This window comes from Oncorhynchus nerka, linkage group LG10 (genome assembly GCF_034236695.1).
Source record: "Oncorhynchus nerka isolate Pitt River linkage group LG10, Oner_Uvic_2.0, whole genome shotgun sequence".
NCBI classification, from domain to species: domain Eukaryota; kingdom Metazoa; phylum Chordata; class Actinopteri; order Salmoniformes; family Salmonidae; genus Oncorhynchus; species Oncorhynchus nerka.
The window spans coordinates 32,685,200-32,703,121 of NC_088405.1; the positions used below are offsets into that span (position 1 = coordinate 32,685,200).

At 38.7% G+C, this 17,922-nt stretch overlaps 1 protein-coding gene across 2 annotated transcripts in view; it reads left to right on the forward strand.

Moving 5' to 3' along the window:
- Window positions 1–17,233, forward strand: part of vax1 (ventral anterior homeobox 1) — a 39,441-nt gene extending 22,208 nt beyond the window's left edge. The window contains exons 2-4 of one of the 2 annotated variants that reach the window (XM_065023229.1): window positions 8,548–8,798; window positions 11,024–11,211; window positions 14,938–17,233. In XM_065023229.1, coding sequence (XP_064879301.1) covers window positions 8,585–8,798; window positions 11,024–11,211; window positions 14,938–15,477 — 942 coding nt within the window. In that variant the 5' untranslated portion in view covers window positions 8,548–8,584 and the 3' untranslated portion in view covers window positions 15,478–17,233. Of the gene's footprint in view, window positions 1–7,888; window positions 8,799–11,023; window positions 11,212–14,937 lie in introns of those variants that run through there. The other variant, XM_029671935.2, reaches the window with a different exon arrangement.
- Window positions 17,234–17,922: the final 689 nt, after the last annotated feature.

Here is a 17,922-nt window from a genome sequence, read left to right on the forward strand (position 1 = left end):
AATGTTTTCTCCTTTAAACATTTTGCCATGCACAAAATGTTACAATTACAGTAAGATCATAGTTATATGAATTGTTTTATGCTATTTGAATAAGATATTAATGAATTTAACTAAACATGGACATAAACATATTTAGTCATCTCGGACAGTGTTATATATAGATGCTACTTTTCTTATTCCTTTCATGAAAGCAATCTGGACTGCATGAAATGGGTTTTTATATGCTTTATTTGAAGTGTTTGCTCTTAAATGATTCACAGGTCCAAATGTGACTGTATGCATAACCACTGTGCATAAGTTTGTATTGATGCCATGTTGAGCAACTGTACACGCAAAATTGAATGTACTGTATTTATTTCCTTAAAGTATATGGTACTTCACATCTATAATGCTTATCAAGTTATTGATCACTCTCAGCACAATAATCCCTTTCCCTCTTCCAATGATTTGCCAATGTTGGTAAGATTCTGTTTTTCCTGGTTGTATCAAAATAGATGTTTCCCCCACTTGATCTGGACCTCAGGAGCCTACAATAAAAAGAGCACATATCCTTTCTGATGAGGAAGATCATGCACTTGACAAGAATATCACCCCAATACAGAAAGACTAAACACAGGGTAATGGGGACATATTTGAAAAGAGCTGAATTCATCCAGGTAGTCATTGTTGTGCAGACTTTGTTCACTGCATTGGTTTGTTTATTGAAGAAGTAGGCTACTTATGAAGGTATTGATTTCCTTTGGAGACTGAATGATCGCATATGGCTACAGATCCAGATAGAATGCTGTTTGATTATTGAGGATATTTGTAACAATTATTCACATGAAACCGTCAGGTGACAATATTTTTTTTTAAATTTGACTAACCTTGAACCATTATTTTCTGGTGATATTGATAGAATGGGATCATAATACACACGATTAAATGCAGTAATTTATTTAAAATGTTCCGTCTTTTCTATAACCTCTGTTATTTGCTGGGATGTAAACTGTATCTGATTTGTTACATGCACATGATCATATCCTCATCAGTCGAGAGTGTAGTTCCTTTTTAAAATCATAGCCTTGAGAGTTACAGTATATCAGCAAGAATCCAATCAAACTCTTTATACTGCATCCCTCACAATTTTAGAGCAAAATAATTAGATTTTATCTGATCAGATATGTTTCATTATAAACTGAGTGTTTCGAGCCCTGACTGCTGATTGGCTGACAGCCGTGGTATATCAGACCGTATACCACGGGTATGACAAAACATGCATTTTTACTGCTCTAATTACATTGATAATCGCAATAAGGCGATTTGTGATATATGGCCACTATACCACGGCTAAGGGCTGTGACCATTCACTCTGCATTGCGTTGTGCTTAAGAATAACCCACCTCCTCAGGCCTTATTGCTTAATTAGACCACCATTGCACTTCTAACTCCACATTACAAGACTACAGTGTTCCCTTTAAGTCTGAATTCATTCAGATTTCATATTCGTTGTTTGTTATTACTCACATGCAATACAGTTCTCATGTTCTGTCTGGGTGAAGGCATCTCAGGCCTCCATGTGAACACTCATGCCGTTGGTCACAAGATGGTGAGGGAAATACAAAGTGACACCTTGTTTTCACCCTGAGGTGAAATTGTCTGCCTACCTTCCTATGATATCTTTGTGTTGAACCGATTGTGCTGTGGTCTTTAAAACCGTTGTGTTACATCACTCTACATCAGTATGACTAGGCCCACAGTTTAATTGATCTTATTGTACAACAAAGTGTAGCCAGGAGAATAACAAAAAAATTATACCATTTTATCTCTAATTGATTTGAAAATATAAATATTTTACATTGACAGGTGTATCTTTCAATATTCTGGATATTCTGAATAGTCAGGAGGCTGGTATATATATATATATAAAGAAATAAAACATTAAAGTGTGCATGCACGAATCTACTATTTAAAATACAATAAATTTTTTACATTACCAGACTGCTTAAAAGCTATGATGAAGCAAGTATGGGCCTTAGATTTTTCTACAGTATTCCCGAGGAATTCTAGATAGCACTCTTTGTCCTGTATAATTTATCGGTGTAGTAATTGCTACAGGTGTAATTTGAGCTGTTCCTTTGTATCTCTGGAACACTTATGTGCCATTGTCAGTCACTGTATAGCTTTCGACTAAGGATGACAGTCTTGATGAAAAGCTCCATAAAGGCTTTTAAAATAGATAATTTTTCCCACCCAACAATAGATGTCATTTCAGGCGCACAGATGGATTTTTGGGGTAAATCTTTGTGAGTGTTTGGAAACATGGGAGGCCGAGTGGGGGAGGCTGTGGTGCTCTCCATTTAACCTCATCTTAACTGTATTACGTGATAGAGAATTACTGAGGATTACTCCTGCTGTGAGTTGTACCTATTACGCAATGTACAGTTGTGGTACAGTCACTACATAGGGACAGGCCTGGTGTGTGACGAGCTCCTACACTCTTAGAAAAAAGGGTTTGAAAAGGGGTTTTCGACTGTCCCCATAGGAGAATATTTTTTGGTTCCAGGTAGAACACTTTTGGGCTCCATGTAAAACCCTCTGTAAAAAGGATTCTACCAGCAACCAAAAATGGTTCTTTAAGAGGGTTCTCCTATGGGGACAGCTGAAGAACCCTTTAAGGTTCTAGATAGCACCTTTGTTTTCTAAGACTGAACCTATTGAAATATTCCCCTCACTCTCCTCTCTTGCTGGCTTTTGTTCCTCACCCTCTCCCTCCCCCTCACTGAGGTCATAGAGGGGAGAACAGGTCTCATGTTAAAGCTTTGGTGGAATATGAATTGGTTATGATTATGTTGCCTCATTTCTGTTTCTTGATATGAAGACATCATTTATTTAGGCCTTGTTAAATGAAACAGCAGTACAACAAGACATTAAATATCAAGTTCTTTCTTTCTCTCACTTCATTTACAGGCTACATTTCAGTGTTCAGTGTAGTATACGTTAGGATTCAGTAAGTTTACAGTACTTCGTCTTTATAACTTGATGATTGAGAAAGGGCATAAGATTAGCTCACGCCCTGCTCTTTGAAAACAACAGAGTTTCTTTTGGCGCAGCTAGGACCTTTAAGAACATATGGCACCTGAACCCAATACAAACTCATTCATCCCAATTATTAGCTCACGTGTCACAATTGGTCATTTTTAAACCCCAGTACACTGAGTGCAAACCCACTTCTCAAAATGTTGAGTATAATTGGGAGGCAAGTTTATTTTCAAAATATCACTTGTAACCAAAAGCATGCCAATGTAAAGGCTCAAGGGTTTTGACAAGAAAATATAAATGTCAAAGCAGGATAAAAATGACAGCTTGTGCTATGCTGTAAACCCCCAACAAGACTCTCCAGCTCAGCTCCATGTGCAGTCCCCTAGGTACCTATGTACAATAAGCTCCTTACAACAGAGTTCAGTTTGGAAAACAGTTGGCTTCACTACTGTGCAGGACATAATCATGCTAATTGCAAACGTAAAACTCTTTAAATATGTGCATTTACCTTCAATAGAACATTTTGAAAAAAATGTAAAGACCTGCATAGGTCTATCCCCTGGTAGAAAATTATCTACTATTAGAGGCTTTGTTAGTGAGTGCCAAGTAACATCACCCACATAAAACACTGGGAAGCTTGGTAATTAGGCCTTAATGACCTACAACAAGAGAGTTCTCAGGTTCTCTCTGTTGACTGAGCAGGTTCTTCACTAATGCCAGGAGTACCATTTGCTTAGGCAGCATAAAGGAATTAGAATAGAAATACAGATGGATGTTATTGTCTGGGACTGTGTCAACATTTACCATTTCATATTTTAGATAGCTACAAATGTCAAGCCACACCATTGAACCAATTTATATTTTACCTGCAGGCCTATTTGATTTCTGGGCGTCTGTTTGTAAAACACATACATTTCTATCGAGGCATTAAATGTGTTTAGAGCAAACCTCTGGTTTCCTGCCTTGATTGTTGGAAGGATATTGAAATGCCCTCTCTCTGATTCCCAATCCATTGCACTATACACACACACAATCACACTGAAGGAGCAAGGTTCTGATACTGAACCTTCCCAACAATCATGCTGGCTGTGATCATGATGAATGTTTTATGGCATTACTAGAACTGGTTGTGGTAGTGGCCCTGCTTGCACTTGGCCTTTTCTGTAAACAGTCGCTAGCCCACCCATGATGACCAATATGTCATTGGGGCTGCTGCTGTTAGGTGTTCTGAAAGAGGTTTTGAATGAAGCTACAGATGCATAATATATGATAGGATAGTGGTAAGTGGGATACTGGTGATGAAAGTTCGGGGAAAGATTAGGTGTAGTTTCCCTACCATCTGCCATAGAGCTATACATTCAGTTGAAGTCGGAAGTTTACATACACCTTAGCCAAATACATTTAAACTCAGTTTTTCACAAAGTAGATGTCCTAACCAAATTGCCAAAACTATAGTTTGTTAACAAGAAATTTGTGGAGTGGTTGAAAAACTTCCGACTTCAACTGTACAGACGTGAATAATGTGTACCACGATGTACTTCTCTTAAAATAAACAAATTCAACCCACACAACTTTGACAATCTTATAACCAATTGCTTCTTACGAGCAGAGTAACGTTTCTCTCCCTTAGTTTTTTTCCCACCATAAATGATTTTATCTGTGATTCTTATAAGCGGAAACCACTGTATTTGTAGGAGGATAATGCTAAAGGAGAGTGCTATTTCTGTTGCAAAATGTTACTGTTACTCAGACTGTTATGTCTCATGCCCGTTATTGGGAGTGATGTAATCTTCTTTTTTGGATAGAGTGGAAAATCTGATGCACCATGGGGTGCAGCCTCTAAGTGTATTCCCTTTGCTTTTGCCATCTGATCCGAAGGCACACTGCTCTGCCAGGACTGATACTGGGGAAGGCTATGCACATTTAGTACCCGCAGTACAACCAATGGCTTCCTCTTCATATTGTGCTCAACCAGTCACACTTTGACCAGTATTAGCGTACTTGCTGGTTCTGGTAACAATTTACATAAACTTGCTATTATACTTGCGTAATAACCATGTTAGTACGGAGCATTTTAGTTATTGAAATCTGATTGCTTAGTAATGGAGTTCACGTGCACCGAATACAACGTGTATAGACTTAACGAAATGCTTGCTTACAAGCCCTTCCCAACAAATAAAACAATTATAATACAAGGAAAATAAGTAGCACAAGAGGAATAAAATACCCAAGAATGGAGCTATATATAGGGAGTACCAGATTACTGTGCAGGGGTAGGAAGTATTTGAGGTAGATATGTACATGAAGGCAGGGTAAAGTGACTTGGCATCAGGATAGATAATAAGACTAAAATAAAGAACAGAGTAGCAGCAGCAAATGATGAGTGTAAAAATGTGTGTTCGTGTGTGTGTGTATATGTGTGTTTGTGTTGTGTTGGTATGCATGTGTGTGCGTGTCTGTGTGTGTGCGCTTGTGTTGTGTATGTGTGTTTGTGAATGTGTGTGGGAGTATCAATGTAGTGTGTGTATGAGTGTTGGTACTCTATATAGTGTGTATATATAGTCTTGTGAGTGTGCATAGAGTCAGTGCAGATAGGTAAATAATGATGGTTATCCGGACTATTTAACACTCTTATGGCTATTTAGCATTATTATGGCTTAGGGGTAGAAGCTGTCTTGGAGCCTGTTGGTCATGAGAGCCAATGGTCTGGTACCATTTGCTGGATGGTAGCAGAGTGAACAGTCTATGGCTTGGGTGGCTGGAGTCTTTGACAATTCTTTGGGACTTCCTCTGACATGGCCTGATATAGAGGTCCTGGATGGCAGGGGGCTAGGCCCCAGTGATGTACTGGGCTGTCGCACCACCCTCTTTAGGGCTTTGCTACCTCTGAGGGAGAGGTTGTTGTCATGGCACCACACTGCCAAGTCTCTGACCTCCTCCCTGTAGTCTCATCACCGTCGTTGATCTACCAGTCTATCTATCTACTGTCAGCTAACTTGATAGTGTGGTTGGAGTCGTGCGTGGCCATGTAGTCGTGGGTAAACAGGGAGTACAGGAGGAGACTAAGCACACACCATTGAGAGGCTCCGTGCTGAGGGTCAGCATGGCGGAGGCGTTGTTGCCTACACTGACCACTTTGGGCCATCCCATGAGGAAGTCCAGGATCCAGTTACAGGAGGGAGGTGTTCAGTCCCAGGGTCCCCAGTGTTGAACTCTGAGCTGTAGTCTATGAACAGCATTCTCACATAGTTATTTCCCCTCTTGTCCAGGTGGGAGAGGACAGTGTGAAGTGCAAATGAGATTGCGTCATCTGAGGATCTGTTGGGGCGGTATGTCAATTGGAGTGGGTCCAGGGTTTCTGTATCTTGACTGTTCCTTATTTCACTAACAAAGAACACTCAACCCCATAACCATTACAAAGTGATTAACCGCATGTTAATACAATGTTGTTACTATAGTAATTACAACATTACTACACAGGTACAGAGCTACCTTGTTTGATGTATGCAAAGCTTTCAAGTGAGCTCATAATTAAAAATGAGAAACACAACAAACACATTGTGATGAAAACATTGGAATGAATTGTAAAACTAGCAGTGAAGCCTGCGAAATGACATGCAAGTAGCTAAGGCAAAAAATAGAGCATTTCATTTACCAACAAGCCCACCCATTGATTTTTGAATACTCAAAATGTTGAATGTGCATACTATTTTCCGGTCTTTAACATGGATTTTGCATTTTAACATTATATTCATACTATTCTGCGGTACTGTCTTTGCAATATTGCTGTAGAACTGTCCATTGAGGACCAGAGTTTTCAAGATGAGCCATTGTTGGAACCCGAGAGGCCACAGTGCTGCGTGTACAAGCTGTTTCCCAGGCTGAAGCTCAGCAACACAGCTTGAGAAGCAGGAGTCCCCTTCAGTCGCTTTCTTTTTAGCCCCCTTTTACCTCTATTTAACAATCACTCCTTCTCCACTCCAATCAGCCACCCCCAAACACTCAGTGAATAAAGTTAGTCCAACATGAGGCCCTTAAACCCACCCCAAGTTTGCTGCCTGGCAGCCACACTCACAGAATTGTTTGTTAATAGTCCAATTAGATAATTGCCATCTTTCACTCCTTTTCCTCTCTGTTTCCCAAAAAGGAATGAATGGTGTTCAGGGAGGGGGGCAGCTTGAAGAGGGCTTCTGGCCCCACAAGGTGACGAGAAGGGCCGGAGAATGTTCCTTGCACAAGGCCATTGGTTTGAATTGAGTCATTGTAGCCTAATCAATGGTCTTATTGGATTACTGGCAACTGCTGTTCCCTGAGATATTGTTGCTCTGACAATGAAAATAGCTAAAAGTTGGTGGGTGGGTAGCGGGGTGGAAGGAGAGTGCTGGAGAGGGGGGCCGTTCCAGGGGTGTTAGTGTAGGCACTAATGACAAGTTTTGTCCCATTTTTGTGTTTTTCAGATCGTGCAGGTTAAGATTGTATTAGTGCAACAGACTGCTTCTGTGGTGCATATATATGAATGGTGGGGACGCAGCGTTAATGACAAGGACCTGTGGGCTACTCTTCGTGCTGTTGTTGTTTGTCGTGCTGAGTGACGTGGGTCAACACAGGAAACTTGAACACAGTTCCTGTGAAGCAGAGCCGGGTGATTTTTGTGAATCAGCTGTCGTGGCCAGTACAAATTCCAATTGGGGTGTATTCACTTTTTTCTGTATCCTCCGTCTCTCCGCCTCTCCTTTATTCTCTCTATCTCAGTCTCTCTCGTTCTCTTCGTTCTCTCTTGTTCTCTCTCATCTCGCTCTCACTTTCTCTCTCTCTATCTCTCTCTTTCTCTATCCCTCTCTCCCTCCCACTCGCCTGGGATAGCACTATAGCGGTGAGAGCTGTATGTTGCAGAGGGACGGTCATTGGCGAAAGACACAGTAAATGCGATTAAAGTTAGCCATCGTGGCCAGACAACCAACACTGGAGAAACGCTGAAAATGGCTGGCCATGTTTCTGGGATCGAAGAATGAAGTGCCTGGGAACTTTTCTGGAAGTGTCGTACCTCTGTGATTGTGTCTGTGTGCTCAGGAAGGCTTTTTTTGCAAAGTGAGACCAATCATTTTTCTTGATTCCCTGGCTGACAGAGAGGGACGGAGCGAGCAAACCCCTCCATTAGGACCTGATATATTTCCAAAACAATTTAGTGTATTCATGAGGCTACGCAAATGTGGAGGCAGCAAAATGACCGTAATCAATTGAAACAGTGAGTGTGCGTCGGTCCATGGCTCTGATTATTTGGAGATCATCTATCAGCCTGATGTGTATGTAACAAGGCTGTTGAGTTTCAGTGATAAGTCCATGATCATTGGGCGAGTGAGTTGGACAACGATAATCGGGCACCTTGGCAGGTGAGGCAAGCGCTCCCCGAACATTAGGTAGGTGACTCTCTGGTCTAAAAGGTGCTGTTTTAAAACAAAGCCACACAGCTGAGACAACACAACGTGCACTACTCTCTGTAATCACTGTTTTCTTCACCTGACAAAGGGAAAAAAGAAAGAAACATTGAAGAGGATAAGTTAGTATGGAGGTCAGATACAACCAAGAGCCTGAACCAGGGATGGGGCTGAAGAACGGCATAAAGGATGGAAACGACGGCAAGGATTCCCAGGGAAACCTTTCCAAAACCTTCCTAAAGGATCAGCAGGAGTCCTTCTCGCCATCTGGGACGGTGGAAAGCTGTGAGAAAAACCGGGGGACGGGGGACCCGGACTACTGCAGGAGAATACTTGTCCGAGGTGAGAGGATTTCCACTCATGTTTACTCCTGTTGCAGTGTATGGACTCTGTTTGTTCATTTGCTTTACTTTATATGCACAGGATGAAATAAGATCGTTTGCTATGTGAGATATGATGAATTGCCTGACGGATGTTTTGGATATGGGATTCTGGTATTGGCTTTGTGTAGACTCAAGAAGGATAGAAATAGCTTTTGGTTTTTACAGACATACTGCTCCATTGTTCACAACCAAATGCTTTGTTTTTATACTGTATGTACAGTATATTTGAGGTATTGGATCGCTAAGATTTCCTAACCATTAGAATCGTTAAACTTATTTATTTGACTCTATATATTTGACACAAAGAAGCAAATTTCTCCCGAGCGCTATTTGGTTTATTTTGTTGTTTTTATCACTCGTTCATTTTCAGAAAAAGCACAGGAAATTAGGCACTATCAGTTAACAATGCGCTATAGTCCCTTTCGCAGCTTCCGGGGCGTTCTCGGGTGAGAGTGCAACATTATGCCAAAGAAGAAAAAAATAAAAAACACACACCCCCACTCACTCTTATCTGTCTCGTGGTAGTTTTAGTCATTGTAAAAGTGTTTTTGGATTTTTTTTTTGTTAAACCATTTTGAATTCAAAGTAAATACAAACATTTTTTTTTTTGCACTTTTGTAAAAATGTACTATCTGCACATTTTTATGAATTTTGAATGTTACGAATTTTAACCTTGTGATATACTCCTAGCAAAATGGTTTGCGTTCACAACAATTTTGTTTCTTCCAAAATTGAATTATACAGCACACCTCTAGAATCATAGAGCACATTTATTTAAGATATTAAGTACTGTACATTTGGTTTTAAAATGAAGGATGAATTTCATGTTACTCTATATTATCTCTCTCCATGAAAATACCATTTAATTTGAAAGCAATATTCACAGAAGTTTCAAATCATAAGATACACAGGTTTTCACTATCTTATCGTATTCTGATACAGATGATGAATAAGTAATAATAATGGACGTAAAATGCATTTGCTTACATCAACTTGTTCTAAATAATATAAGGTATTTCATATGCAGTTAATACAAAGAAATGAGTTAATTGTTATGTTGTTTTAGTACTCTTTCTGAGTGTCGTCTGGCCTCCGGGCTAAATTGTAGCAGAATAAACACACATCATTTATTTAATCTGTTTAACACAGTTGGTCAAACATGGAGACTGTTTGAAAACATGAAGATATCCTTGCTGATTGTTATGGAAATAATTTAGCAACGAAATGACAACTAAATTCAAACATAAATGTTTATAATTTCAGGTTATCTTTTGCTGCTTTTAGATGATGGGAGAAATAATCACAATTTAAAAAGTAATAGTTAATTTTAGTTAATTGAGTAAATTCTTAAGAAAAAACTTTTTCCTTATTTTTATTCCTCATTTCTCTATTTTTATTAAGTCATTAAAAGCTCATACAGTTATAAAATTAATATCACGTTATCTAAAGGTATATCCTTGAATTATTGTCTGTTTACATGACAAAAGTACAACTTTTTAATTACACACTACATTTTGATTGTAGAAAACTATAGGGAAAACAACTATTTTGAGGTTAGTTTACTATTTAGGAGAGAGTACTGATTGAGATGCTAAAATATGATCATCTAGCCTAGAGTATTGATGCAATTAAATGGGTTGACCAAAGGAAATGATCACAATGAAATAAAAAAAATGTATCATTGTATTTTGTATTTGTTTTATACTTTTGATCAACTTTCTTCTGTAAACGGTGCTTTTTCAAATGAATTAATTGTTATTTTTGACTGCTTTTAATGTGGTTGAGATTATCCCCTAGTATTTTTTGAAAGTACACTAGTTGGTTTGGAAAATGTCAGTGTGTTAATTTATGCATATTACTGTGGTTGATGTTGTGCATTTGATGCATTCATATAAATTATGTACCATATTCATGTGCATACTTGGATGGTTCATTTTTAAATTTTGCAAACATGAAATCATCCTCGATATCTTCATATAGCTTTATGCTATGCACTGCAACAAGACCTAAGTCTTTCATTGACGGTAATCGGTCATTTCATGGACAACAGAAGGTCTACACAAATTACTAAAAATGATGAATGGTCATTCTGATGTTGTGATAATGATGAGCCAAGAGTGTTTCTACATTTTGAATATAGTTATCATTGACAAATCTTCAATGGTCACTTGTTCTTTTTTGTAGATGCAAAAGGGTCTATCCGAGAGATCATTCTGCCAAAGGGACTGGATTTGGACCGTCCCAAACGAACCCGGACCTCTTTCACCGCAGAGCAACTCTATCGTCTGGAGATGGAGTTCCAGAGGTGCCAGTATGTGGTTGGGAGGGAACGAACAGAACTGGCCCGCCAGCTAAATCTATCTGAAACGCAGGTAAATTCAAGCAACACAATACATGTACCTATTTCACTCTGGCCATCAGTAAATAAATACCAAATCCACATTCTGTGTTATCATAGATATGTTATGGGTCATTCCACGAATAGAGTGCCTTTTGGGTAGTGTAATTTTGTAAAATAATAACTGTTTCTTTTTCACCCCATTTTAACATTCTGTCATAAAGAGCACTTGTTCAACTTCATAAAAAATATGTTTTCCCATGTCAAGAGGTTAAGTAAAATAATAAAAGACCATAAAAGTGTCAATTAAAGTAATAGGGTTGACCGTAACAGGGTTGACCGTAACAAAGTTGACGATTTCATCTTAAATCAGCCGTAACTCCCCTTGAGACAGGGGAAATGGAAGCTTGTTGTGTACAACAGGGAGGGGCAATTGAATGCAAGCTTTCCAAAAAATGTAGCTAGCCTATCGATCTAGTGTAACAGGCGTGACATGTTATGCTCGTTGTACTCAGTTTTCTACAACAAAACCCCGGCCAATGGCCAAAAGGAGTAGAACCAGTTCACCTACTTTTACAATATTATTTGACTATTAGATGTTCAATGTTAGATGTTTAATATTAAACACTAAATCACAGTAAATAAATAATAATCTTCAGAAATTACTTTTTCAAAGCAACAAAAGATCTAGGGCTTTACAAGGATGGTGAAATCTTGGTGAAATCTTGGGGTTAAGGGGCGACAGGTAGCCTAGTGGTTAGAGTGTTGGACTAGTAACCGGAAGGTTGCCAAATCGAATCCCCGAGCTGACAAGGTAAAAATCTGTCTTTCTTCTCCTGAACAAGGCAGTTAACCCACTGTTCCTAGGCCGTCATTAAAAATAATAATTTGTTCTTAACTGACTTGCCTAGTTAAATATAAATAAATTAAGTGAGTTACAATCTTCCTAGAAGTCGGACAAACATGAAAACACTACTATTCGAGTATTTAGTGGATAATCAAAATGTACACAGATAATCTCACATGGACATAAAGGGCACTCTATTCGTGGAACGACCCTTATGTATTTCAACATCTTATCTCAAATGTGAAAAATCGAGTGTATGATTACACACACTTATCTCACTTATGCAATGTTTTCTATATTGTCATCATACTTCTGTAAGCATATCCTATTCCAATACAATCTTTACAAGTTTTACTATAACCCTGGCATTTTCTATTTAGCTGACTGATTAGTTAAAGATCATTTAGAAAAAGGCAGACTGCAGACTGCATCACTGATCATATGGCTCTAGCAATAGTATTAAGTTAAGTGATGATCCTATACAAAACTCAAATCAAATCAAATATCTTTCATTGTATTTAGCCTAGTGAACTATGCATCTCATATCACTGCTATCCCAACAAATTCTATAACCTTGTTAGCCTAAATTGTTGCATATAGGAGGCTCATTTTCAGTGCAGAAACAGTATGTCTCTCGTCCACAGGCCTTAAAAAAAGAAAAAAGTGCTTAGCTGTGGGGTCAGGGAAAGGTCACACTGCGCCTACTGTGGGTGAACTGTATTTGCACTTGTCTGCTCGTTCTCCACGAGATACCAAGCTTAGTCACCCTCCAATGTATAATTTTCACTTCAGGGAAATTTGTTCTCTGCTTCAGAGAGCTTAGTCCAAAATATTTGTAGCACAATTTTATTTCCTAGTTTATCTTGCAAGCTGGCTAATGGCATAGTCAGCCACATTTACCTTATGTTTATTGCGTACATCATGAACGTTTCAGTGGGCCTAAACAAGCTTGACTTTGGACAGAGGTCAGACTGGAGCATTTTGCAAAGTTATTTTCTGAGTCACAGCATAGACACGTGTGTCTGTCACACATTTCTGATCATTACAAGAGATATTCATATTGATCTCGGGGAATTTATACTTGAGTGTGTATATACATACATACATACATACATACATACATACATACATACATACATACATACATACATACATACATACATACATACATACGTACATACGTACATTTTACAATGATAAATACATGTTTTCCTGACCAATACATTTGGACCAATACATTTGATGCTTTTATTTTGTATTCAGCTACAGTATTCATGTAGTTTACCATGTCAGCACACAATGAATTCAGAATTCTTTGGTGGTTTTTAGAATAGAATAATGGTGCTTTAGACTTCACACAGCCCTTAGGTCCCCATTCATAGGGAGGACAATAGGCTTGAATTTCTTAATGTATTTTCACGTGCAACATTAAATGTTGCACGCCGCCATGCTCCTTGATTGCATTAAATCTTCAAATGTCTCCTTCATTCGTTGATGAAGTAGTCTCTAATGATGGCATCATGAAATTAACATTTTGTTCCAATGCACTCTTGGGGTGTTACATTAAGAAATGACAGCCATATGCTGAAGTGTGCACACCTAATCATCTTTGTTTGGGTTGCTGGCTTCAGAGCCCCTTGTTGGACCTTGTTGAAAATGTATCCTCTCAGATAAAAGATGTTCACCAATAATTGAGGATATTCTTATAACATGAGGGAATATGGTTATAATGTAATTCCTTACTTCCAGAGTGTAAAATAGATTTGCGATTGACCAACTAACCTTGAGAATTACTGAGTTGTTTATCTACAACAAGTACATGGAGGAAAACATGCTATTCAGATGTGATTGAAGTAGCTGCAGTTTGAGGTACTGTAGCTGGAGGCTCATTGATTGAGACACATTCACTCTAATTATGGTCCGTATGAAAGCAATCAGGTTTAATTGCCACAGACTTGATAGAGGTGGGGAAATATATGAAGAAAACTGCAACAAAAAAAATACAAACTCCAATTATCCTTTTTGGAATAGAATATATCAAATAGGAATATATGAAATGCAAATGGGAAAAGAGAGGTCTATTTTCATTGTTGAATGACTATCAAACATGTGCAATGCAAATGCGGTAACATTACTTCATTAGCGTCAAAATGGCCTCTTCACAAACACGTTTTTTCTTTATCCACATGAATAGGAATACAATAGCCATGTTTATCTGTATGCACACTTTACTTTGTTATACTCATATCCTTGTTACAGTATACTTCAGCCACACATACATATATACTCATTACTATCTGACCCTGCTTTTTTTACTTTCATGTCTTTGAGTTCAAAAATGATTTTAAATTTTCATAAAATGCCTAAGGTCATGGAAATACATTTGATTAATTTCTAGCTACTTTATCTTACAGTCTGCATTTCACTAGAAGAAAAATCTGTTCTAAAGTCATTTATGCCTCCCGTTACAGAAGGTTTTGTTCAAGTTTAGACCACAAACAGTACTGTATTGTATATGTGTGACTCTGATAACATCCATTAATGTGACATTTATATGTAAATATTTACAAGGCATTATGGTTTTGATTTAATCCGTATTTCTGTAAATTAGCTGTGTAGAAGGTGTAGAAGCTGGGCCCCCTGGTCTAAGTCCCTGATCGTGCTACCAATGTTATTACTATCACAATTCAATTCATGTGGACATCAAAGTGACCTATACTGAGATCACAAGGGAATTAGTCATTATTTACAACAATCCAAATTATTCAGTCATTTTCTGCAAACATTGGTGTTGCAATAAATGCCTACAGATATTAGAAAATAATCCATATTAACCAAAGTATATTAATTTGGCTTTTGTAAATAGACCCTGTTGCTGAAGGTCTCTACTGCTTTTTTTGTCCTCCCCTCAAGGTTAAAGTTTGGTTCCAGAACCGACGCACAAAACAGAAAAAGGACCAGGGCAAAGATTCAGAGCTGCGCTCGGTGGTGTCGGAGACGGCGGCCACCTGCAGTGTATTGAGACTTCTGGAGCAGGGCCGGCTCCTCACGCCACCAGGCCTGCCGGGGCTCCTGCAGCACTGTGGCAACGGCTCCCTTGGTGCCGCCCTGCGAGGACCCTCCATGGGCATGGCCAGCAACGGAAGCAGCAGCAGCAGCAGTGGTGCCAGCTCAGGGACGGCCGGCGGCAGTCCCCCTCTACCTATAGTGACGAGCTCAGGGACGGTGGCAGGCCTCCAGAGCTCCCCGTCAGCTCACGGCCTGTTCAGCTTCCCCATGCCCTCTCTGCTTGGCAGCGTGGCCACCCGCATGTCCTCCAACCCGCTCTCCATGGCCGGCTCCCTGGCCGGGAACCTGCAGGAACTCTCTGCCCGCTATCTGAGCTCTTCAGCTTTTGAACCTTACTCACGGACCAATGGCAAGGAGAGTGTGGACAAAAACGTTTTGGAATGATGTTTTTCAAAGGATTTTGATTTGTTTTGTTGTTCTCCTTGTTTTTTATTGTCTTGGTTTAGTTTGTTTGTTTCACCCTCTTCTGTCCTGTTTGTGTTGTGGTTGTTGTTCATGTAAATCCAACTGAACATCTGATGCCTCTCAGAGGGAGGAAAACAAAAACATACACATGTATACATTTTCATTCTTACTTATATGCACTAAATTAAAATTGAATCTCCAAGTTCTGAATTTCAATACAAATGATCAGAGAAACAAATATCCATGAGAACCAAGGAACAGCATTTGATTTCTTAGCCACATTTTCTCACATGTATTTATCTACAATAGTAATCCCCCAAAAAGCACAGAAAATGAGTCTGTTTATGTTTGGGTAACACATCACAAATGTTTAGCTACTGGTAATTGACACATTACATACAAAGCTTTTGAGTGGTTGGGTGTAACATGATGGTACCTTTTTTGATTTTGTGTTTTATTATTTGCTTGTTTTGGGTAGACTTGTGTCACAGTGTGTAGACTTAGAGTTATCAAGCACTACAGCTTGTGCAATTCAGGTGACAGACTGTCAGTTCAGGACGGCCTGGTGAACTTGGAGTTAATTTGGCCCTTTGTCAAATATGACATTTCTGTTTACGGAAATATCGCAGGTCTCTTTTTTCCATTTGCAGATACTCATGAGGAACACAGGTATTTAACATGCAAATGCCATTTACATATGCAGTTTTCCAATATTAAGCTACAATAACAGTCTTTTATACCAGTTTGTATTTGTTTTTATTTTTGGCCCAAAACAAACTAAAGAAAAATGTTGTCATACAGTATGATAGTTCAATGGTTCTGTGTTAGTTGTTTTCTAGATGGTTCTGTGAGGGTTTTCCCAATATGATTTTTTAACACAGTCTAAATTTGTGACTTTCATGTCTTAAAGATGCAGTATTCCACTTTTTCGTCTGTGATTTGAATAATATTAGAGTGGTAGTCCAGATTTACATGTACAGGTGAGAGTTGGAGTAAAGCTTGGAAATGTGGGGTGGGGAAAAGAGAATGGCTTCTGGGAAAGCTTTTGAACTTCAGAATGCTGCTTGCATAGTTGGATATACAGAATTGAGCTTGATGCGACAGGATTGAAAACGGTGCAGAAGGTTTGCAATCTTTAATTGAGACAACAACTTTTCTCATGTGAAATGTTTTAAGACCAGTCACCATGGCGGAAGGTTTGGAGGGAAATGAGCATGAGGTGACTGAGTGAAATCACTGTAGTATAAAAGTTAAGAAAGAAAATGAGAATTGTACCTAAAATTGTTATTTTATTGTAAATTATTCACGTCTGTAATTAATTGATGATTAGTATATCTGCAAAATAATGAATGAATGAATGTAAAAGAGGGGGGTGATAAATCAATCAAAGCTCTTTGGTGCTGTTGTTGTGAAATATCTTGAACTTTGTGAAATGTGTGGCACGAGTGTGGATATATATTATATATATATATATATGGCTACCAAAAAAAGCCATGTGTGTTTTTTCAATTTCTTTCATGGATTCGTCTTGATGATAATCCAGTTATGATAAAAAGGCCATGTTGTACCTTCATTGACAATGGGTTTGAATAGCAGTTTATTTCATATTTTGTTGGTATTCAAATGGGGTGTAATGCCCTATGCAGAGACCTTCTTATGTATTATTTTGGGTTGCAATGCTACTTATTGTAGCCTATTCAGAGGATGGTGAACTCACACAGCGCTATAACGGAAATGCTGACACAAGGGGAAGGACATTTTAGTTATGGAATTAGTCCCCCTAAGCTGGTAACCAGGATTGTGTTCAACAGTAGCATACGTGTTTTGGGGGAGGGTTTTTGTTTGCTACCTTAACCCTAATCCAAACCCTAACCCCTCACTCATGGGAAAATGTACAGTATAGTGAGCTGCAGATGGAATTGCTATAAACAAATTGTGTGAAGACAGTTTAATAAATAATGATAGGAGCATAGAAGAATAAATGTCATATGTTGATACATTTTTACCCTTTAATTAATAGAAAAAAAAGTGCACTTCAAAAAGTGCAACTCTCTCAAAATGTTGTTTTCACAGTGTGTTCTCGAATATTACCACTAAAGTCAAAGGACTTTGAAAAGATGTTCGTAAGTTAACTGGATAAAGATCATTATAACATAGAGGGGAGGAAGTGAGAGTACATAGTCTTAGGGCTCCCGAGTGGCGCAGTGGTCTAAGGCCCTGCATCTCAGTGCAAGAGGCGTCACTACAACCCCTGGTTTGAATCCAGGCTGTATCACACCCGGCCAGGATTGGGTGTCCCATAGGGCGGCACACAATTGGCCAAGCGTTGTCCGGGGTAGGCCGTCATTGTAAATAAGAATTTGGCTTTCCTAGTTAAATAAATGTTAAACAAAAAATAAAATAAAAATATGCATAAATATAACA